The 24959-nt window shown below is 39.3% G+C and overlaps 1 protein-coding gene across 1 annotated transcript in view; it reads left to right on the top strand.

The window, feature by feature from the left end:
* Window positions 1-24959, top strand: part of MYO15A (myosin XVA) — a 1299796-nt gene that overhangs the window by 1109547 nt on the left and 165290 nt on the right. The window contains exons 60-61 of the mRNA XM_044070057.1: window positions 283-443; window positions 5257-5390. Coding sequence (XP_043925992.1) covers window positions 283-443; window positions 5257-5390 — 295 coding nt within the window. The remainder of the gene's footprint in view (window positions 1-282; window positions 444-5256; window positions 5391-24959) is intronic.

Raw genomic sequence — 24959 nt, 5'->3', positions numbered from 1 at the left:
CTGACCCTTGGGGCCATAAGAGCATGATGAGCTGCATAATGACTTCCTCTAAGTAGGTCCCAAAAATAAACAAAAAAATTCAAGCAGTATGCCAGCTCTGGCAATAGCGAGGGTAAGTATAGTTAGCATTTTATATAGCTGCTGGTGGTTATAGTGCTATGGTACACAACAAAAAAATGGTACTCGTGTATGACCTATCTTGTATTCCACTTAAGAAAGGAATGTTTTTCATGCATTTAACTGGGATAATAACCACATATTTTTTGTCTTCTGCCTCTGTAGGTCAGAATGTCCGTCCACTAAGCAAAAGAGAATACATCCTAGATGTTGCCACAGAGATAGAGCAGGTGGACAGTAACTTCATGTTCTGGTTCCGACGTGTAATCTGGTCTCAGTCACTCAGATTTGAGAATGAGCTGTTTGTCACGATGCACTACAACCAGGTGATATGCTTCTTACATTTGCTGCTTTTTAAAATATTTTTTTTTTTTAATATGAGACACAGCACTTGATTTACACACTTTAAGCATCTGGTTTTCCACAGTTTTTAATCTGCAAAAGGTGAAATGCAAAATTCAAGAAATCTCTGCAAATAGAGACAGCTGTGGACAAAAGCCCAGCCATACACGTCACAACCTCCCCTCTTGCAGGTCATAGCCAAAGACATACTACACCAAAAAAAAAAAAGGGACGTATAGTAAAATTGTAAATGTTCATTAAAGCTGGCAGCTGTTATTGAAAGTTAGCTCATTGCACAAGCTGGCTTTTATTTCTGTGTGAGATCATGGTACAGTGGGAATGGGGAATTTGCCCTTTCCCCACTGTGGTATAAATAATCAGCAGGGATGTGGGCAGGTGCAGGATCCTACATGAGGGGTGCCAGAAGGCTTGTCCTCCTGCAAAAATGTAGTGTGCGTTAAATTTTTTGATAGTTTGATTTTTCTAATCTTTGCATTCAATAAGTTGTAGTTTGACATGTTGCTTCTTCAATGAAGCAACGTGTACCTATTAAAATATATGAGTATATGAAAATATGAGTTAATCTTGTTATACATAAAACATGGGAAATATATTAAAATACAAGGAAAAGAAACATGATCTTAACAACTTGTTAACATGCTAATAACAGTGGTGCCACTTTTGAAGAAGAATGTTTCTTTTTCTTCTTCTTCTTCTCTGCATTCCATATTTTTTGGAAATTTCTAAAGAATTCAAATGATCCTTAATTTCTAAGGTAGGTGAGTCAGCTAAAGGGATAGCTCTAGCCTATAGCTTCACTTCTATATGGTCTGACTAGTACAGGAGTACAGGCCTTCTCTGCCCTCTGCAAGCTAGAGGTCTGACACTGACCTAAAGTCCCATAATGAAGCTGGACCAGATGGTTTGGCACAGACTGCTGGGACTATGACCTTCAGTCATATTCACACAGAGGTTTCTAGTGACCTGTATGGCCTGCCTCCAGTATTGCAGGTCAGAGAGTATTTGTACTATCTCCAACCTGAAGGGGCATGTGCAGCTTTCCTGGTGACAAACAACTGGGCAAGGCACAAAGAATAACAGGGAAGGAGGATGTAAAACCAAGAAAGAAAGGATCAGCAATCCTGATCTTGCTCAGAAGTAATTCTTCAAACTTTAACTGCCAGAGCACCCTTTATCAACAGTTATAAAACTTACTTTGTACTTAAAAACCACTGCCAGCAGAAAATGTCTATCTTCTTCCTCAGTATGGATTATATTTAATAAGGGGGCAAAGTAGCTGCTTCCCTCATAGTAAGGTACCCCCACAAAGACCACACACTTGGCCAGTTCTTTTGACAAATAAAACCAAATATGGCACAGATGATAGTATGTTGGGTGCTGCAGTAGTAGGCTAGAGCCTGTTTGGCTTTCTATGGGGGAGTGAAGTAGATGGGAGGAGCAATCTAGGAATCATAGCAAAAAAAAAAAAAAAAAAACATGTACTTGTGCCTTAAGGATTTTTCTGAAAGCAACTGTTTCAGGCATACTGCTTTGAAGAATTATGGCTTGAAAATTATTGTTCAGGTAATTTTCATATCTCGTAAAGGATTTTAAAGGTAATCAAAATAAAGTTATTTTTAAACACAGGATAAATAATGCTTCTCCACACTTCTATCTGAATGCGCTGACATCTGTCATGCAGAATCCTGCCTGAAATATGATGCCCGTTTTTGTTCTGTATATATAAAAGCAGTGAGTTTCTCCCTTTCTGCACTATGGTAGCTAATTGTACTATTTAAGCAGTAATTCCAGTGTCAGAGGTATAACAGTTTTACATACAAAAAAGTTTTTAAAAAATTCTGTATACCCCTAAATTTAAGGGTATTCTGGGGTTACATTCAAGACCCCCTGTGATTTATTTTGCAACCACTATGACATCTCTTGCAGCCTTACTATAAATGTCTCCCTGCATTTTTAGTTTAAAATGAATTGGATAAACATACTCTACAACCCATCTGACAGCTGGGTCTCACAACTTCTCACAACTGCTTTGATTCTGGTGTAATGACAATGCTGAACTGAAGTCACTTACTGCCATATTCCTTCACTATGAAAATATCTGTTTATAAAGCATGATTAAAAATAAGGAAGGCAAAGGACGTTTTGAGAATGGTGCGTAAATCAAAGTTATTTGACTGAAACAGTGATATCAAAGTAAATGTGCATTTCCATATAAAAGTTTAATTTTCCACATATGGTCATTGTTTTAAAAGTAATTATGCTTTCTTAAGATCATCATTATTAGAGCAATATGATGTTGGAGGGTATTTGGCATATTGGGATAATATCAGGTGGACTGCCATAAACAAGGATGCAAAGCTAAGGTTTTACCATGGTAAGAATATGTCAGAGGTTGTATAATGCCAGGTAGTATTGACTTAGTAAAGTGTCCTTCACAGACACTGTAACATCCTGTTTATTTGTGTGATAAGAGAATGAAACGTGAAGTAATTAGTGGAAGTTCAGTTGTTTAAGGTGGTGTGCTGAGTAGATCAGCGAGTTTGGAAACATGAGAAGGGACATTATAACAGGCTTGTACTACCTGCAGTGCATCACACCGGTATGAGGCAGGTCGTTATGTCTGCTTATGATCATAGGTAGATCCATATGAGAGTGAAGCTATCATCAGAAAAATCACTTCCAAAATAAAATGACATATTTGCATGTATAAATGTTGTAAATAACTGAGGAAGTAATGAAGGATTCCTTGTGTAATACTGATTTAGATTTTCACCCAACAGCAACTAATGCAAGGATTTTTGACAGGATACTGAATGTTCATAGGTAGGTACTAGGCTATCGACCCAAGGGCCTACGTAAGCCTAGCCAACAAGGTTCCCTGGCTTACGCCACCCAAGAAAATTATTTTCCTGTGCCACTGTCGAGCAGAGACACAGAAGCGATCCCCGGGGTGTATTTCCTATTTGTGCTGTTTATCATTTTGTAGGCACTGGTTTTGTCCATATAAATCTCATAAATAAACTGAGTTGCTAGATTCAGAAACTGTTCTGCATACAGAAATACTGTGGCATATATAATGAATTGATTCAATGTCAAGTGTGAGCCATCTATAGGAACTACATTAACTCTCACCTTTAGGCCAAGAAACAGCATATTTCACAATCACCAACACCCCAGAATTTGTTCTACTGTTATCATAAGTGCGCATGCTTTTAATACAGTTTATAACCTTTGAAGGTTTAGATGTTAATTAAAAAGTTGTATTTTATTACTGTTTTATTACTACCCAAAAATAGTGAGGCATATGAGGTGTTTTCATACTTCAGCTGTATGGAAGTTTTCAGAAATCTGTGTGGTTAGGATCTGTTAGTGTAAAGTCTGGGGATAATGAATGCAAATATTAGGATATGAGAAAATAGAGCAAATACTTAATATAGTGTATATTAATATATTGTGTATATGTGAATATTACACAGATCATAAAAAACAAGTGGAGGATTCAGCATATTAGTTGTGAGGAAACACTGCTGTTAGCAGTTCAGCATTTGAGGAATAAGGTCAGGTGGTGAGGAAGACTGAACATCCCCCAGGATTCTTCCACCTTTTCACAGGTAAAAGAATCGGCTTCCATATGGAGACACTGCCATCTAAGTTATATCAGGTGGAGGAGCTCCTGCAGCGCCCAGGAGTTGGAGAGGACACAGGATGGCTATTTATGTAGCACAAACTATATGTGCTCACAGTTGAATACAGTGGGGGAAATGGCTGTAATGCAAACATGTCTTGAAGTAAAAGAAATTCCATGAAGAAAGCATTCTAGGAGAGAAAAATCACTGTGATGCAAGCATGTCTTGGGGTGAAAAAATACTGCAAACAAAGAATTCTGGGGAAAAAATAATTGTGATGCTATTTTGTTTAAGGGTAGTATACTTGCTGGGATGTATAACTGTTAACAGCACAATGTCTCAAACCACCCTTCTCTCCATATTTTGTACACAGAGCAATATGGACTAGCACATAATGACAGTTTAATTGTAAAGGAAAAGTCTTAGGATGGAATGCTTTTTTTTTGGGGGGGGGTCCATCAGACCTCATTGTTACCTGCCCAAATGTCAGTACCCAATGTCCATTTCAGGTCTACCAGCTACTCTCCATCTCTTCCTGCTCTTTCTGTTTTTGCTGGAGCTAGTCATGGATCCTAAGGATGTCCTGGGGGTTCGGCTTGTCTGTGCTTCTGTCTGGGTGTAATTTTTTTTTATGACCTACCCACTTCTTTTTCCTCACCCACCACACTTGTTGCTATGTCCAAGGGCAAACTCCCCTGTTTGGACCACCCCCCTTAGGGAGCATATCAGTAACCATCCTTCCACCTGGGATGAACAGGCTCACCACTTCCCTGGTGCTCCATCAGTCACGTAAGCCACTAATTCAACCCTGGTCACCTGGGCTGTAGTAAGGGCTTTATCCCTCTATGCCACTGGAGAGGTTGGGATAGAATGTTGTAGAAATTTGGAGATGCTAGTTGAAAATGCAATGGTATGAAGCATACGTTTCTTCAAGTGAGTTTTCTGCACTGTATAATTAAAAATGGGTTCTGGATGAATTAACTTGTTTTCATTACTGAATTATAATGCAGTGGCACCAGTGCTAAACAATACAACAGCATTTTTTTTTTAATTTTGTGATTTATTCCAGAACATGCAGTTTGTCTCCCTTACAGTGATGTAAACGTACCATATTACCACAGACATACACTAATATGTATCTATTTTCCAGGTACTCCCTGACTATTTGAAGGGACTCCTTAACATTATACCTCGCGGAAAGGCCAGTGATCCCCAACTGCAGCAGATATCCAAGCTAACAGCACTACAGCATCGGGCCAAGGACAGCGTCTACTTGCCAACCATGTATGTATTAACTATCTGAATATTGTGCCTATAGCTTCCCACCCTCAACAAAGGGCTTGAACATTCAATAGGCCTGCCACTGCACATCTAAGCAATGCAAGAATCCCAGCAATCACACTAGCAGAAGAATGACCAGAGTTAAGCAGCAACATACAAAAATTTAATTTCATGGTCTAATGAATCTAACCAGCTTCTCAAGATGATTCAGCTTTAGTCTGATTTGAATATTTTTAACATGAAAATTATAGCCTGTATACCTGTTGAGATATTTTGATGCAAGACTGCACAAAACTGATAAAAAGGATACCACATCCTTTGAGAAACAACCACTTTCACTTTTTATTGTGTTGTGAACAACAAATGGCTCCCTAATACATTGTGTCATTACCCACAGCAGTATGCATTTTGCATTAGTGAATGTGTTCGGTTATATGTTCCAAAAACATCTTAGTGATATTACGTAAGGGAGCACAGCAACTGTTTGAATTTAAATCAGCAGGGCAGTGATTCATCAAATCCCCCATGCCAGGCCCTTCAGACACTGAAGAACCCCCCCCACAAGGTGAGATAATCTACCATGGTTAGATTTAGTTGGGCAGATGTGGGGTGTCTTCACCTATGCTCTCTTATGGACAGGTCAGGGTTTATTGACCTCACCCAGTTAACTTTCAGTGACTAAAGAACTCAGTAAAGAAAATTCCGTGAATCATTCTTTGTAGATTTCCTTCTGTTATCAGTAGAGGACCCTAAAATGTTTACCTCAAGTAAGTTAATTTATTTTCTTGAATAAAGTAACATTTAGTCTACTACAGAGAAATTTCATGGGATCTAATATCTCTCTCTCTCTCTCTTTCAACTTTTCCCGGTTAGGGGTCACCACAGCAGATCACCTTGTCTGCTCATAACTGGCAGTGGTGTTTTTACGGTATCGAGTTGCAAGCCCGGCGCCCAACCTTCCATGGAAGGCACACACACGCACACACTCACACCTAGGGCCAGTTTTAGTGTGTCCAATCCACTTGCAGCATGTCTTTGGGGATGTGGGAGGAAACCGGAGCACCTGGAGGAAACCCACGCGACCACAGGAGGACATGCAGACTCCACACAGAAGACACCCCAGCCAAAGATCGAACCAGAGAGTCTCTGGCTGTGAAGCGACAATGCTAATTGCTGCACCACCGCGGCCATCCAAGGGGTCTAATATATGTATAGTTAGGAATTATTTTATCCACTTTAGTTATGGGAATATAGAAAATGATGAAGTAATTAAAAATGTATTTTGTGTCAGTAGATGTTTTGTACAAAGATGTTATAATGGAGCAGGTTCCAGGACCAAGCAGATTCTGTTGTCACCTATTCATCTGAAGAATGGACCAAAATTCACTTAAAATCTTCCACATACTCTAGATGTTATGCCACTTAAAGTGATAATGCCGTTCACTAAATGCATTTGTTAAATTGTTTTAGTTGCTTTGGTTTTGTCTTTGTGCTGTTGAGCACTTTGTAACTAGCCTAAGGCTTTTCATTTCAACTCTGTATATTTTATATAATCATGATATTGGTCTTTAACATACCTAGACAGTAGGAAACATTCATGCTTATTTCTGCATACGTATTCTGACCTAGACATATCTGTGTAGCAGGATTATACCCTGCTCAAAGCTATTTGCACTAAACAGTTACCTCTAAGTTTTCACAGTCTTCATTATAAGATACAGGGTCAGGAGACTGTACTAGTTCAACTGACTCAGTTCTCATTTGCCAATTGTTATCAAGTTCCAAAGGGCAATAAAACCCATAGAAGTAGTAAAGGTTCAGACTGTATTACATGTGAAAATTTCTTCTATTTCCATTGCCAGAAGTTGATATATATATTGTTTGTCTTGGATGTGCTTAGTGTATTTTATGTGACAACAGGAAGTTGTATAGTTTACTTCTAAATGACTGTTACTATGGTACCATAGCACACCACTGATCTTCTCCAGTTAAGTTTCTATGTCACATGGCAACAGCCAAACCCTGGCATGTCTACAAGAGGTGGCAATTTAAAGGTTATTCTCAGACAAAAGGTAGATGCATTGCCGTATGATATCCTGATGACATGACTGAGACCCAGGACATATGCAGAAAAGTATGTTCTGTTGGTGTCATGACTCAGTCCCAGGAAAGGTGAAATTTAAAGATACTTGAGTTAAACCCAGTACAGATGCAATGCAGCATGATGCTTTGCTCATATGGCTTGGATCTAAGACAGAAGGATTACTGCATGAAACGTTATTTCCATGGCTCAAACCTAAGACCAGGTCAGTGCAGTATGATGTATCTGTCACAGTAACATAGCAGCTTAGTTATGTTTTTTTACTTATCTGTTTTCTCTTTGTAATAGGGGAATCCACTAAACAGGACTAACCCAGCATCGATCACTGTCTGAATAATTGACTTACACAGAGTTACACCATCAGCAAATGACTGGTGAAGGAATTGGGCCCAGGGCTACATGTCAGAACCTGTTAGCAGCCCATAGCTTCATGCAGTCCTTGCTATATAAATAATCATAACAATTGTGTGCAGGCTAAGTGTAGCGCACTAGTGGTCTGATGAACAACAGCATTACCACTGTGGAAACTGGCTACCACAGAACTACATGCACACTACCACAGAAATATCTTTTACAGTAAAATGCTTTTCATTATTGCCAGAACAGTGCATACTTGTATAGGTGTTTATTTATGCATGGAGCTATTTGCTTATTTATTTATTTATCTACAGTGTGCTTTGCCATGTGAGTGCTCTTTGGTAGGGCTAATTTGTGGTGGGGAAATCGTAAAAAGGAGAACTATTGCATGCATGTTACGTAGACAGTATAAGTATAGTTTACATTTAATTCACATTAATCCATGAACTGCAAATTATGGAGATATTACATAAATGCAATACAAAACACTGCTTGGTTCTGTAGTTGGGCAAAGTAAAGGCATTTGATGTAGAACAAAGTAATATATTCATATGTTTGTAGCCAAGTTTGAAACGCATTTTGTAGTTGCTCCTATATGAGACAAGACTGCAAACATGGAGAAAGATATCTGTTCCAAGACTGGCACAGTATTGCCAGGATCAGAGACAAAGCCAGGTGGGAACACAATATGCCCAAATGTCAGAAAGGATTTGGCTAACAGGCTAAGTTGTGGAATGAACTCTGCTGACAAAAAGCTGCCCAGCAATAAAGGACTAAATATTGAAACTGCAACTGTACTCGGATAGCTATAATTTGAATAGTCCACTGCCCTGACACTGCTTTAGTGAGGACTTCACAGTTATACTGTAGACAGCATGTGGGAAAAGGAGGTATCGACTCAGGTGCGAACACACTTCCCAGAATTGCTAATATGGCTGCCTTTTATTGTAATATCAACATTCGTGGGGGGGGGGGGACAAGGCAAAAACATGACAATCCACTTTCTCTGATAATGTGCATTGCCTGCAGTTATCTGTCTGCAGCTTTTCTTCATAGTAATTATGTAGTCAGGCAGTATAATAACCTGATCACTTTAGCTATAGTAAGGTAACAGTGTCATATATGGGCAACAGGACAGTTAAATTCTCCTACCTTCATCAAAGTTCATCATTTGTTACATTTTGTTGATATTATTTTGTTAAAGTTCTTCAAAAGGTGATACTGTCTATTAGGCATAGTGGGATCACTATTTGTGCAAGATTGCTGTACACATTTGTACCCACTTTTGGGAGACTATGGAGAGAGTATATTTAAGTCAGTGGATGTGCATGGGATGTGGTCCCCCCACATGGAGGCTGCACAGGGGGACACATATTCATTTTTTGTTTGTTTTATGAGTAACATTTGAGTCAGTTTTAGGGAATGGGTGAACTATACATATTCACCCTAACTGGAGAATGAACTTTTTTCCAGTAGGTTGTTAATGTACATGTGCAATACCTGGTAAAAATACATCACCATGTCAGAGCACCATATTAAGGTGCCTAAAGCTCAGGCAGAAAAAAAAACAAATGGCTTTCATTTCTTTACGCTTGTTAAATGAGGCTGTGTGTGTGTGTGTGTGTGTGTGTGTGTGTGTGTGTGTGTGTGTGTGTGTGTGTGTGTGTGTGTGTGTGTGTGTGTGTGTGTGTGTGCGTGCCTGTGTATGCCTGCATGTGCATCTGTGAATGTGTGTGTGTGTGTATGTGTGAAAGAGGGGGGGAGAGAGAGGGAGCGTGAGACAGAGAGAGAAAGACAGAAAACATGAGCAAGACCGAGACAAAAACAGTGCAAAGCAATGCCTTCCAACTGCAACATGCAGTCCATCAACATGTATTACCTAAACAATGCAAAGTAACTCTAATGTCTGGCATTATTGACTGACTTTAATCCTCAGTGATATACCAGCAAATCAGAGTGAGAGCAGAGCTACGTGTAAAATCTGAGACAAATAAGACGCATAGGGGTTGCAATGCTTCCATTCTATGATTTTTTTTTTCATTCATTTGATCACAATTAGACAACTGAGATGTCGTCACTTAACAAATTAGATGTAATTGCTGGGTATGTGTGGTTCCATGTATATATGTGTACATCTGTGATTGTATGTGTGTGTGTATGTGTGTGCAGACATTAAATACTTACATGCAAAATGCTTTCTCCAACAATTGCATATTTATTATTTATTTACTTATTGACATTTGTTGACCGGGAAAGTACACTGGGTCAGGAATTCATTTTCAGTGGAGGCCCGGGGAGAAAAGCTCCACAATTAACAATCAAATATAGACATTTGACAAAAAAATTTAAAAAGCAAAAATATGCAAAACTTAAAATATTATAAAAGGAAAATAGACAATATAAAATTTATCAGTATGTATCAGACGTTAGAACTTAAATAAACTTGGATAACAGTTGGTAGTATAGTACAAAAACTGAGTTGTTTCTTTTTGGTATTGCATGAAAACATGGCAGTATTTTCTGAAACAGGTATAGTGGTAATAGAGCTGTGATGCTGTCTGGGTAGAAAGTTATTTTGAAACTATGGAACTGGGTTAGAATTAAGTAGTGCCATTTTTATGGTGGTTTGTTTGATTTGCATTGGCATTTGAGGTTGTCTAGGAAGTACGTTTTTAATGCTGCTTTATATGTCTTTATACAGTTTACTTGGGTAATATGGGAGGGTAAGGAGTTGCATTGTTTGCAACGCTATGGGAGAACAAGCATTGCCCAGTTCTTTTATTGGGCTTGGTTACACATAGTAGTAATTTGTTGGAGGATCGAAGGATACGTAGTATTGATGAGAGTGCTGGGCGGGTATTTGGTTTATACATTAGTTTATGGGTTAGCATTAGCTGGGTATAGCAAAAATAGTTTGGGAAATCCAACCAGTTCAGCTTAGATGTTGCTTGGCAGTGGTGTGAGCGGTTAGACTTTTCTGAGGCAAATTTACCTATTTTATAGTAACAGGAACTGAAGTTTATTGCTTAGGGATGAATGAAGATTAGTAAAGATGGCACTACCATAAAGTAGGGCAGAGATGAGTAAGGCACTTGCCAGTTTTGTTTTGGTGTTTTTGTCCATGTAAAGTTTATGATGATAAAGTTTACCAAGTGTGTTTTTTTTATTGCGTTGATAATGTGTGTTTCAAGGGTGAGTTTGTTGACAATTGTAATGCCAAGTAATTTGGCAGATTTTACTATTTCTATTTCAGTTCTGTCTTTAGAGAAGATTTTGAAGTCTATATCAGGTGGTTTTAAAGAGAATAATAGAAGTTTTGTTTTTTTTTTGTTTGATTTTTTTTTGGTGTTTAGTAGCAGTTCTGAATTGTTTAGCCATGATTCAATCTCTGTAAAAGCGTTTTACGTAACTGTGAGGAAATCAGAGACATTTTTGAAGTAGAGATTATAGTCAAATTGTCAGCATATTGGATAATTTTACCTAGTTCTGAGACTTTGTCGAGGTCATATGGTATGACAAATTTGCAATATTAGAAGAAGGAACTATTCTACATCGAAAATTTAAAAAAGTACATAGTAATAAAAATATACAAAACAGTTTAATAGCTGTCCCATTCTCTACATGCAGTAATGCCCTCTACAGTGTGTGTTATTGAGGAAATACCTTTCCAGCAGAGCAGAAGCCCTCCACTTGTGATGTCAGGACTCACAACACACCTGGAGGGACAAATTTATCTTCCACCGATTGCCACATCTTTGGAATAGGATATCAGTTCATGTGAAACAGAGCACCTCTATGACACTGTTCAAGAGGAACCTGAATGAGTGGATGGGGCACTGTAAATTCTTACCAGGGATAGCGCTTACAACCCTTCTGGACATGGGCAGTCATAACTAAATGCAATCTCGGATATTAACTAGTACTTCTATGGTATTACATTGGGTTGAAATGGCTAAGCTTAAAATTACCTCTGGATCAATAGCTTAATAATCTCCTATGATCCTATGATCCTGAGAGGGCATTCACTTTCCCAGTAACATACACCTATTTGGGCATTATTGCTTACTTAAAAAAGTGACACATAGGCAGGATACTCAAATGTATATAAGGAATGTCCTCACCTATCACACTTCTACTTACTTACAACTACTAGTAGTACAAGAGAAGTTTGACAAGGTGATCCATAAAACCTCACACAATGATACAGTCTGGTAAATGCATGTTGCTGACATACCACTTTAAAAAGACAGCCTTTTATAGGTACTGAGTAATACACTTGTGACTTAGGATGATTTTTTTTAAGATCGTCAGTTATTTTATTTCAGAGAACAAGATCAGTCTCTTTGCTGATGACACAAAGATAAGTACAGTCGTGGAGAGTGTGGGGAAGAATTTTATGAAGAAATTGGAAAGGCTGAACAAATGGGCAGAAATATGGCAGTTGAGGTACAGTATAAACAAATGAACATGCTGCACTTGGATCTCAACAGTCCTGTTATGAAGTGTCAGATCGGAGAAGTGGAAATGATGGGATCAGAGTAGGAAAAGGATCTGGGGCTGTTGCTCTCGCCAGGAGTGGACCACTGGGAGCAGAATGAGTGGACAATGGCAGTAGCAAACAGAATGTTGTTGAGTTTCCTCAGTGGAATTGATTCCAGAAGTACAAAAAAAAATCAGGCTTTCACTATACAGGGCATTGGTCAGACCACAGAGTGAGTACTGTATGCATTTCTGAAGACTACATAAGGAAAGGTACATTAGGCTGCTGGAAAGAGTTCAGAGGAAAACTACCAGAAAGATCCATGAGATGGAGGAGAAAGAATATAAACACAGATTAGAGTAGCTAGAGCCATTTTTAATTGAGATCATAACTGATGGGGGTACATGATATTGGTGCACAAGGTCATGTTATAGAAATGTGAAAAGGTCAGTCAGAACAGGAAGGAAGGACAGAGGCGGAAGAACAAGGAAGAGGCAGCAGATTGTAAGGATGAACTGCTCTCTAAACCTTCAGAATTATTTTTCTTAGAGAGGGTTTAGACCCATATAATGAGTTACTGGAATGGGTGATAGACAGGGAATATATAGAGACATTCAAGACTGCATGAACAAGTAAAGAAAGGGTAAGGGGAAAGGTATGGATGAAGGGGATATAGAATGTTAATGCATTTAAATGGCAGAATGTATAGACGTATTGTCTCCTGCCATCAAGCAAATGTAATATAATGTACACTGTTATGATAATCAAAGTTTTCACTCTGCAAACATATTTAACCTTTTTCAACCATTGCAAGTTTTCCATTTGCCGTTTCATTTTAAGCATAAACAGGTCCACTTGTTTATCTGGAGATTTATTCTGTAAGTTTTTTTTTTCCTTTTCTGTTTTTTTTTTGTCCCTGCTATCCACTAATCATCAGTGTATACTTGACAAATTTACCCAATTGACCCATTCATTTCTTCATCGCAAAAGGTGTGAGTTGACCAAGAGGAGTCATCATTTAGATAGGTATTAGGGGTGGTTCAAGGTTTTTGCAATTTATTGGCCTTTCTTACCTGCTCATCCTCAATTACCCAAGGAAAAAGAGCATGTAAGGGGTTGTTCATGCTGGTCATCCTTCACTTCCACAAGAGATGTTGCCAGCAAGCAACCCCGCTCACCAACCTCAAAGCATGGGAGGTGGTTTCCCAGGTCTCCACTGAAGAAATCCAACTCTCCCTGTGTACTGCCATAGTATGTGAACCCCCCCCCCCCCGTCAGAAGTGAGTTTGCCATGTCCCTTCACTGTTGTCCATCCTCACCTAGCTCTTCCTGTGCCAGAGCCACTAATCAGACACCTGTTACCTGGGTCAGAGTCACAGATTAATTCCTTTGTGCCACGGAGACCTGGACAGATTCATCTGTACATTAATTAACCCTTTTGGAACTTTAATTGTCCACTGTGGTTTCTTAATTATTTTATCCAAACTATTAAACATTACAATCAGCATTTTACAAGCATTTCAGAACTATAAATAATGGTTGCGTTATAACATTACAAAGTTCCAGATCAGTATGGATATATGTAGTATGTAGATTGTCACAGAGGTCAACTTCCAGCAGCAACAATGTTACATTATGTCATTGTAAAAGATAAAGTTATAGAAGTAGCGCAGTAATACAACTGAGAAGAAATCTAGCACAGCTGATTTGTAGCGCTATTTATAGATTTGTATGTATAAATGTATGGGATACATACCTCCCAATAAAGCCAAAAATAATGGGGGATCAATGGCACCAAATCAGGGGCAGATTTTAAATCTTGCTTTTGTGACCTTTGAAAGTTGCTAGAATAAGAAGTTTTGCATCAGCATGCATTTACTGAAAGATATGAGGTCTGACACTCAAATGTCTGTCCTTATTTAGTGACTTCAATACTAGCTGATTTACCAGAAAATGATAATTTTTATGAGGAACTAACAAAAATATGGGGCAACTGTATGGAAATTCAGCAAAATTCTGAACACTTGAAAGGTATGATAGAATACCTAAACTGTGCTGTGGCATATTTGTCCAACTGGATTTATACTAAGTGTTTTTTTTTAATGGCAGATCATTTTACTACATTTTGTCAGATTGTACAAGCCAGAGGTGCACGTTCCCTTTTACCCACTGCAGTGTGACTGTGAAGTCTGTATATGTAAGCTAGGGGGGTTATGGTACAGGGGCTTGCCTACCTACAAAAAATTTTCTTTGTAATATTTTTCAAGTTATGCTTTTTATCTTAAGAGATGAAGAATAACCTGATGTAGAGACTGTTGTTTGCCCCACATTTTAGAAAAACTGCAGAAGGAACACGTTTTCTAATTGCTTTGTTTACTATCGTACGGGAAGCACTGTATCATAATCAGAACATTATCTAACAATTTATCCACTGCTGTAAAAACTGTCACTTCTTATAATACATAAATGATCAAAGTTGGTAGATTCACCAAAAAAGGGATTCAAGTTTCCAGTTGCTTACAGTTACCCTGGAACTCTTAATATGATCTCCCAATAGACTCGCTTTTCTGGAAACTATTTCTTGACATATCTTTTTGACTTAGCATGTTTCTTCTGTCTTTATTTGCATTTTGCATTTTTAAGACATATTTTCCTTATTCATCTAATCATATAAGGGCCCTGGCATACTTACTGATAAACAGGACTTTTAAAATAAGCTGCCAAACGTAAGACTGATATTTCTGTTGTGGGTGAATCTGGGGAACTTCTGCATCTTATAACGTACTATTTCCATTGTACCCTTTTACATTTTCAGTTTTTGTTGTTTTACCTGTTTTTCTTGTAAACATCATCTAGCATGCCATTGTTTCTTTGCCACAGAGCCTTTATCAGTATGTATGAAACAGGTTTCACAAGGGGAAACTTGAGTACTACTAGACATTACATATAAATAGTTTCTGTTATACATGGGCCCTTAAAAGTCTGTGCTGACATCTGTCATGGCTGCTTTTGTTAATTCCGATATCTGATTAAGTACACTCAGTTTGCTGTGTGTTAATCTGACTTAATACACAGTCTGCAGAATCCTTTCAGTGATCTTGGAAATGCTTGCAAAGCAAAGCTTTTACGTGACTATTACTTTATTGCCTTGGATGAAAATAAGCATGCGCATCACTTTACAAATCACACCACACACTTGTTTGGAAGAAATGGCCGCAGCCATGTGTTTATTATGCCTATCAAATTAGGTATCAAATCAGTGCCAGATCATAAGTCAGCGCCAATCAAAATAATTCTAGCCAGGAATATTCAGATGTGTGCAACGGGTAGAACTTAGAAGAAAATCAAATCCAATCAACCAAGCCAAAACATACCACTGTCCCTATAAATCCTCAACCAACACCAGTGGCTGAAGGGATCTGCAATCAAACACCAATGGTCCCCTGTCACCTTTCAGCCAGATACCAGTAGCTGAAGGGGATCTGCCACTTGCAGGACCCCAGGCTGTGGCTCTCAGCCTGCCAGCTACACAATGGGTGGCCCACTCAGAGAAGGGCCAAGCTGTCCAAGCCTGCACCCCTACCCAGCCCAAGCACACTCCTTTGCAATTTTAGTTTTACAAGTCTGCCCTTCTGCCACAGGAAGATGGCTTGTACTACATGCCATCTTTCCCCCAGTACGTCTGTCAACTTTGCCATTCCTTCTTTAAGGTTTTCTCTTAATTACTTATTAAGTGAACTCATTCACTTCTGTACAGTTCTGGTGAACTGATATTAGTGTGGTGCAATACCAAATCCCCTAGTTCTCTTACCTGTTGTCTAATGAATCTGTCAACTTTCTAACCCTTTTCACTGCTCTGACATCATTTGCTCCTTGCTGGACTGGACTTGGAAATATATCTGACTACACATGCTTAATGTTCAGCCAGATCTGTCTGATCTGCATCGACCATTGACAAATTTTATTTTTTGAGGTACAACAATAGGCGGCTTGTCACATTACCCCCCACACACACACACACACACACACACACACACACACACACACACACACACACACACACGTAATGCAATTAAACTTGGCTCAGGCAGTGACTCAGAATAAGCTGCCAGCACTGCATTCCTCTCCTTCCCAGCCAATGAACCCACATTTCTTTCTCTTTGAAAACCAGGCTCCACCTAGATTCACCCAGTTCTCTAGCCACGTGGTACATGAAAGAATACCTCAAAATCCACACCTTGTCAGCTGCTTTATGACACCTGCAAAAGGGAATGCAGATTATTCATCATGATATGACATATTTTCTGTAAGCTTGCGATCTCTAGCCTAACCACGGTACCTCAATTTTTGATGCTGCTTTTCATGGGCAAGTGATCCAGCTTCTGTTCTGAAGGAATGAGCTGTTAACCTGCTAATGTCAAGACCCAGCCTTGCTATGACTTTTTCAGGACTGCCCTGATTTGGTAACTAGATAAGGGAGCACAATCTCTGTGAAACAAGAACGGTGTGTCACCACTCGAACGTGTCACCTGGTATTTCTTAAACCATCTAACTATATCCAGAACTCCCCATAGCCATGCAAAATTACTAAGCTATCTCAGTCTTCATCAAGGAATAAATAAAATTAGATGAAGACATAGGTTCATTGCCCAGTGCTTCCCCTTGCTGTAGAACAGACTCTCTGTGATTCCTTGTCATCTTATTGTCTGTTTGTTAACCAGGTAGGCAGACTGCTCTGAAGACCCTTTCCAGCCACGACCAGAACCCAACTGAGCAAAAGCAAGATAAGCATACATTTATTTTATTTATTTATTTATTTATTTTATTTTACATTTGTTAACCGGGCTAGTCTAACTGGATATATTTCCATTTTCAGCAGAGGCCCGGGGAGAAAAGCTCCACATATAGAGATAAGAGATATATCATGAGCTCAATTAACAGATTACAGACTGGTAGGACTTAGACAATGAATATTGTTACCCAAAAAAGAATAGGACTTAAAAATTTCTAGACAATCTAAATGACATCATAATAAACATTAATACATAGTTTAAAACAAGAAAAAAATGTAAGACCAAGGAAGAGAAATGTTCATTGTTACCAAAAAAGAAAAGGAGTTTAACTTTCTAGACAATCTAAATAACATCATATTAAACATTATTGCTTATTTTAACAGCAAGTAGAGAAAGTGTAAGACCAAGGAAAGAGAAACAACAATAGAGAGAGAGAGTAGAGTTATAAGAGATACATGTTTTCTGGAAAAGAGTCATAGCCAATAAGGAGGAGAAATATGTGGGAGAAGTACGTAAGGTGGAAAAGGAAGCTTAGGGGAGATAGGAGGAGGCACAACAGAATAGGGAGAGAAAAGAGGGTTAACTAGGGAATCAACATTTAATCAGGATTAGAGTAGGGACACATCCAGTGGCTTCTGAGGTATGTTCTGAGTTTTTGTTTAAACAGAATAGTAGATGGAATGGAAGTAAGTTCGGTAGGAAGTTGATTCCAGTGTTTACCTATGGAGTTTGAGAAGAGGGAGTCACCAGATAGGTTATTAGATTTGGTTAGGGTAACTAGCAGTTTGCTAGATGAGCGGAGTGAGTTCAGATTAGCATATGGGGTTAAGAGGTTAGAAAGTACAGGTGTGTTATGAGTTTGGTAGAAAGCTCTTTGGACAAACGTAAGTTGGGAAAGAAGTAGCATGTTTGACAGTTCAAGCCAGTTTAGTTGCTGCAGATTCAGACAGTGGTGAGTTCTGAAAGGCTTACCAGTAACAAATCTAGCTATGTTATTGTAGGTAGTAGACAGTTTGGAAAGATTGTTTTTCTTGAGGTTAGTATAGATGGGAGAAGCATAGAGAAGAGTGGAAATGAGATGAGAGTGGGCAAGAGTAGCTTTATTTATTTTATTTTACATTTGTTGACCGGGATAATCCGACTGGATACATGTCCATTTTCAGCGGAGGCCCGGGGAGAAAAGCTCCACTTATAGAATTTAATACATACTCATAAGATATCATTTTTAACATAAGAAACATACAAATTTAAGTATATAACATTGAGTAAAGAGGACATAAGTCATAATAGAAACGTATATTCATTTCAGCTCGCTAAGCCTCAGAAGAGAGGTATCTAGAGTTTCGGGGAAGAGAAATATTGGATAGATAGGTAAGATAAAAAGAAGGGTAATAGAAAGTCCATGAGAAATAAATGAAAGGTGAGAGGTAGTTAATCTGGGAAAGAACATTGGCAGAGCCAGTGTGATTTGAAATATTGGAGTATTCTTTTTTTAAAGAGGGGTAAGGAGGTAATGGTAGGAATGCTAGGGGGAAGAGAATTCCAATTTTTTGCAGTGACATTAGCAAATAGAGCCTCACCTCCTGCATTATGGGATTTGACAGTTTGTAAAAGAAACCTATATTATATATATATATATATAATATGCATTGGGGGGTGTGACCCCTCACATGGGGGTGCAGGGGGTTTGACCCCCTTCAAAAACATAGAGAAAAGGTTGATTTTTCTTGTTTTTTTTTTTAATTTGAGTTTTTGGAATCATATCATCTTGACAATATGAAATTTGAGGTTCTGAAAACTCTTGCTTCTGACATAGACTCATACATATATATATATATATATATATATATATATATATATATATATATATATATATATATATATGGATCCCCTTTAGATGCCCGAAATCTCACTTCACCGACAAGGAATCCGGGCGAAATCACCGACAACGCAGATGACCGACAAGGTGAGAACCCGACGGACTCGGTAAGTGTGCGATAGAGTAAGGGATTTAGTGTTAGGGAGCGGACAGGTAAGTGTGCGATAGTGAGGGACTGTAGTTTTAGGGGCGGGTTAAGTGAGTTAGGGTTAGGGTGCAGGTAGGGTGTGTGTGCGATAGTGACGGACTGTGGGTTTAGGGGTGGGTTAAGTGAGTTAGGGTTAGGGTGCGGTTGTGTCGGACCTTAGGGTTAGGGTTTGGGTTACGGTTAGTGCATGTATGGTTGTGTGTATTTGTCGGTATTTTGTGTTGTCGGTCTGTTGGTGTCAGTGATTTGTGTTTCGGTGTTGTGGCGTTTCAGTTAACTGAAGGGGATCCATATATATATATATATATAGATATAGATATATATACACACACACACACATATATATATATATATATATATATATATATATATATATATATATATATATATATATGCAGACAGCAAGAGAAACATACAGCAATATAGTTATAATATACATAGGTATTTAAGAGACTAAGACTGTAGCCCAATAAATAGGCAATTTCACATTAAATATTAGATGACAGAGAGAGCATAATACACAAGGTAGCCCAGGTGCAAAATCTGTCCATGTAAGAAACAGGAGTACATGGCAGAATTATTAGTCTTTATCACTAAAACATTGACATGCTGTGTTGTTACGAAATTGCTCAGGAAGCACTGTTTTGAAATTTCTTAGTGTTTCTTTTCCCCTAAAGTCAGAGGGTCGATTGTTCCAAACAGCAGGCATATGTCTTGAAAAGGATCTTTAACCAAGTGCTGTTTTAAAGCAAGGTCTTTGAAGGGAAATGCGGTCAGGTTATCAATTTCTAATGAACTAATTTGTTTGTCTAATGGGAAGGAGCCTTTTTGGTGGGGGGGTAGTAGCCTTCATGTGAAATTTTGAATATCTGTGAACCATTTAAGTAAGTAAATGGATCTTTTAATAAATGGGAGCCATTTTAACATTTGTAGAAGAAGGTAGTAGTGAGTGGAGTTGCTTACCAGAACAGCAAATCTACAGATTGTATTCACTGTACTCTAGTGTTGTGGGAAGAATGAAGTCAGTAGAGGAAGACAGCATTCAAGTTTGGGGAGTGGAACATTTTTTAACTATGGCATCCTTCAGACATAATTTAGAAAAAATGGATGGCTGTCCTTAAATTTGCTCTGGGACTTTCAGCCTCTACCCTCTTTGCAAAAGGTGGTAGAGCCTAAGGGTGGATGTTAGCAGGCATTTGTGGCCTCTCGTCAAACTTGCCTTGTATATCTTATGATTCTGGTATATGTAGAGGAGGCAGCGCTTCTGTTTTCTATGTGTAATTCAAATCAGAGGCATCCTGATCTAATGTAAAGCTTAATAAGCACTATTGCTCTACTCAGATCACTTATTATATTGTCTGCTGCTGGTATCAAATGTACCTCTCTCTCTCTCTCTCTCTCTCTCTCTCTCTGTCTATCTTTGTTTTTCTCTCCCTGTGTTTTTGCAGTGCTTTACTAGCTGCCTTCATGTTAATATATTTTCTTGCTTTTCTAGGCTTCTTTGGTTTGATGGTCCAGCTATGAGCAAGGTCCAAGGACTCGCACTGGATACCTTCTCATTTATGACCATCATTTCCAACTGCTCTAGCTCCTCCTCTACTTTCTTCTTTAGGGTGGTCCACATGTGTTATATTAATATTTATTTATTTATGTATTATATTTGTTAACCTTGTAGTGTCCGACTGGGCCAGGAGCCCGTTTTCAGTGGAGACCCTGGGAGAAAAACTCCATTATTTAAAACACTAAACAATTCAGTAATGCAACTTATTACAGGTAAATACAGGCATAGCTAGAAAGCTAGTATACATTTTCATTGTAATATACATTTAAGCATGTGATTTTATTTAACAGAAAGATAGCTGCTGGCTTGAGGAACCAGAGAAGTGACAACAGCCAGTGTTTCTAGTAGAGAGTTTCTTATTTACAGGAGAGAAGGTAAGTCAATAGACAGGTAGATGCTTAGTAAAGATTTTATTTCTGCTTGCCTAGTTGAGAGGAGAGGTATGAAGAGGCAGGCAGATGATTGAGTAGGAGAGAAGGTGGGTATAGGGGATTAAAGATTGAGTGAATTGAGGAAGGCAGAAGTAAAGGGTGACAATTAGCCTGGAATGAGGCAGGAGCAGAGCCAGTGATTTGCTAAGAATTCTTTTAGCAGCTTTTTGAACTCATGGCAGTTTGGGTTTTTTGAGATGGGTTGAGGAAGTGCGTTCCGTAGCTTGGCTATTTTGTGTGAGTATAGGGATTCCCCATGACAGTTGTGGGAACGGTTAACTTGTAGCAGGAGTTTACCTGATGATCTGAGGGGTCTGGCATTGCAGCTGGGCAGCACTAGGCTTGTTAGAGCAGGGAGATTGTCTGGTTGGTGGACGACTTTATGGACTATGGTGAGTTGATTGAAGGATAGGAGGTTAGGTAGTTCAAGCCAGGTTGGTTGAGAGAGAGATGAGCAGTGGTGAGTTCAGTTTTGCTGACTGGTAGCGAATTTGGCTATTCTATTGTAGCAAGCTTCTAGATTATTGAGGTCTGTCTTATGCAAGTTAGTGAACATGTGAGAGCCATAGAGTAGTGTTGACACCATGTGAGATTGGGCAGTGGCCAGTCTAGCACTGTGGGTTAGGAAAGGCTTTGCTCTGTAGAGGGCGCCTAGTTTGGTATGCACTTTTTTGATAGTTAAGGAAATATGTTTGTCAAATTTTAGTTGTTCATCAAGTGTTACCCCTGGGAGTTTAGTATGGGTAGTGGGGACTAGCATGGTGCCGTTGGATGAGAGGATTGAGAGTAGAGACTGGCTGGGGTTGGATTGCTTATTACTGAAGACTATTATCTTAGTTTTGTTTGGGTTTAGGATAAGTTGATGTTCTGCAAGGTATTTTTCTATGTTTAGGAAGGAAGTTTGCATATTTGATTGAAGGTCCTTGGGAGATGGGGCTGAGCAAATAAGTGTAGAGTCATCAGCATATTGCAGAATGGAGGCATGTTTAGTAGCCAAGGAGAGATCATTTGTAAATATGCTGAAAAGGAGTGGGCCAAGTATAGAGCTTTGGGGTACTCCTACCGAGATGGGGAGAAGAGGGGAAAGGTCATTTTCCCTTTTAGTAGCTTGCTGTCATTTGGAGAGGTAGCTTTTGAACCAGGACAGGGTAGTAGAGTCTAGACCATGGGATGAGAATTTGTTTAGTAGTAGCTGATGGGATACAGTGTCAAAAGCTTTGGACATATCAAGAAAGATGGAGGAGACAAGTTGGCTTTCATTTAACAGTTGCTGAATGGTATTGGTGAATGATAGCAAGGCAGTGCATGTACTGTGCTTGGATCTAAATCCATGTTGGGAACTAGATAATAGGTTGCTAGTGAGTAGGTGATTGAGGAGTTGGTTGTGGATGCACTTTTCAAGAATTTTACTGAGGGGAGACAGGATGGCTATGGGATGGTAGTTTGTAAATTCTTTGGAAGGTCTACCTTTGTGAAGGGGAATGATATGGGATATCTTCCATATTAATGGGACGTATTGTTCTGAAAGGGATCGGTTAATGAGGATGGATATGGGGTAGGCAATAGCGGGGATAGCTAATTTTAGGAATTCGTTTAGGAGTTTATCAGCTGCAGCACAGCAGGGTTTAAGTTTCGCTAGGAGTGTTTTTATGTAACTAGTTTGGATGGGTGAGAAGAAGAAATGGGTGGGATGATCTAGAGATGATAGGAGGAGATTGAGTTCTTTGTCAGGTTGGTCACCTAGCAGCGAGGTAACAGTATTTATAAAGTGGGAGTTGAATTGATTAGCTATTGGATCAGTGTTGTTTGTGGTAGTTGGGGCAGGGGTAGAGGAGTGACCAGGTTTGAGGAGATAGTTGATGCTTTGCCAACATTTTTGGGGGTTGTTTTGTTTTTTTTTTGTTGACATGTTAAGAAGTAGTTTTGTTTGTCTTTCTTGATTTGATTTTTAGCTAGATTTCTAAGCTGTTGATAGTTAGAGAGGCTTGGCTTATCTCTGGTGGCGTGGTAGGTGGCCCAAGCCTTGTCTCAGTTTTGTTTCTGATGTTAACCAGGGTAAGGGTCTGGCTTTTATATGAATTTTCCTGACAGGCGCTAGCTTGTTTAGTAACATAAGGAAGGTACTGTTAAAGTAATCAACTGCTAGATCAAGTGAGAGTGCTTTGAGGGGTGCACAGTTATGCTGTTGAAGCAGCTGGATGAATAGAGAGGGGGAGAAGTGTTTCGTCCTGCATGTGTATTTGTAAGTTATGTTGTGTTGCGAATAGACACGTTTTCTGAGGAAGAAGGTAGGAGTGTGGTCAATGAGTGAATCAGGGAGACACCCTGATAAGTAACCAAGGTTGGGCTTATTAGTTAAGATCCAGTCTAGTGTAGACTGTTTTTTGGAACTCTTGTCAATGCGGGTGGGACAGGTTACTGGTTAGGTGAAGTTGAATAGATTTAGAAATTTAGTGGGGCTGTTGGACGCACAGGAGTGCCAGTCAAGGTTGAAATCTCCTAGGATGATAGTTTCCTGGCTGACGTTAGTTGAAGTCCATGCAAGTAGGCTTTCAATTGTGTGTTGGTTGTTCCCAGTGGAAGATAGATGGCTATGATAATTATCGAGTTATTTGGGTTGATGTCTATATGGGCAGTTAGGATTTCTGAGTTAGGCTGGACTGGGGGAGTAGAGTTTAGCTGAACAAGCTTCAGAGTGTCCTTAAATATTATGGCTACACCACCACCCTTTCTATTTAGTCTGTCTTGTCTAATGATGTTATAGCCTGTTGTGATGACTTCTGTGTCTTTTATGTGAGGTTTTAACCAGGTTTCAGTGATGACTGCTATGTCTGGGGAGTATGTGGCTAGGACTGTGTTGAAGTCAGCAGCCTTGTTGATTATTCTGCGTAGGTTGAAGTTAGTGAAGAGTAGGTCTGAATTAGATTTGTTGGGTAGTGGGGGGTAGGGGTGGCTATGTGATGGAGCATTAGTGGGTATTGTTGTGGTGATGGGTGGAGGAGACACTTTATTGGGTGAGTGGTTGTTTTTGGGACCAGGGTTAGGGTGAATGTCGTCATGGAGTTTAGGTTCTGCTAGAGAATGTAGTAGTAAAAGTCTGAATTTGATACTTAGTTTGTGGTAGTTACACATCGAGAAATATGTCTTTTGGGTGTGTATCTGTTTGAAAGGTTGAAGAAGTGTAGTATTGAAGTTAACGAGTTGAGGACTAATGTTGGAAGAGTGAGTGCTAGGGGAGTGGTAGCAAAAAGGGAAAGTGAGTGAGTAGAGTTGATTGATGTGGTATGAGCTGGGAGAGGTGAGACCGTAGGTGAGGTACAGAAGAATGATCAGGGATATATTGGGTATAGTATGGAATGCATACATGGTGGAGAGTAGGTAGTTATGTAGTAGAATAATTAGCAGGTGGAGCTGGATAGGAGTTGGAGAAGCTGGGGTTAAGTAGATGTGGGAGCGGTGGCAAGATCAGAGTGGACAGGCTGGGTGGGACAGGGTGTGGTTTCGTTAGGTATAAATGTAATTGATGTGGGGGTGGGTGGGAATGGGGGTAAGGTAGAGGAGTGGAGTGAGCCCGAGCGTAGCCAGGGTGAACGGAGCAGGTTGCGCCAGGTCCTCGTGGCAGCGCAGTGCCAGAAACCCTCAAAAAACTATCAGTAAGAGGATATGTTTTATTTTATCGCTCAAATTCCTCATTCTTATTTGAGCTAGCTAGTCTAAGATTAAATCAGAACAGTGCCTGCTTTCCTACACAAACAGTCTCTATGTGACAAGTTTCATTATGCTATTTTTTGCAGCTCCCCAATGCATTCAAACAGATACATG

The sequence above is a fragment of the Protopterus annectens genome, chromosome 1.part0 (genome assembly GCF_019279795.1).
Source record: "Protopterus annectens isolate FY-2018-M chromosome 1.part0, PAN1.0, whole genome shotgun sequence".
Lineage (NCBI taxonomy): Eukaryota > Metazoa > Chordata > Ceratodontiformes > Protopteridae > Protopterus > Protopterus annectens.
The sequence above is the reverse complement of the archived record's forward strand: the minus strand, read 5'-3'. Positions and strand labels throughout refer to the sequence as shown.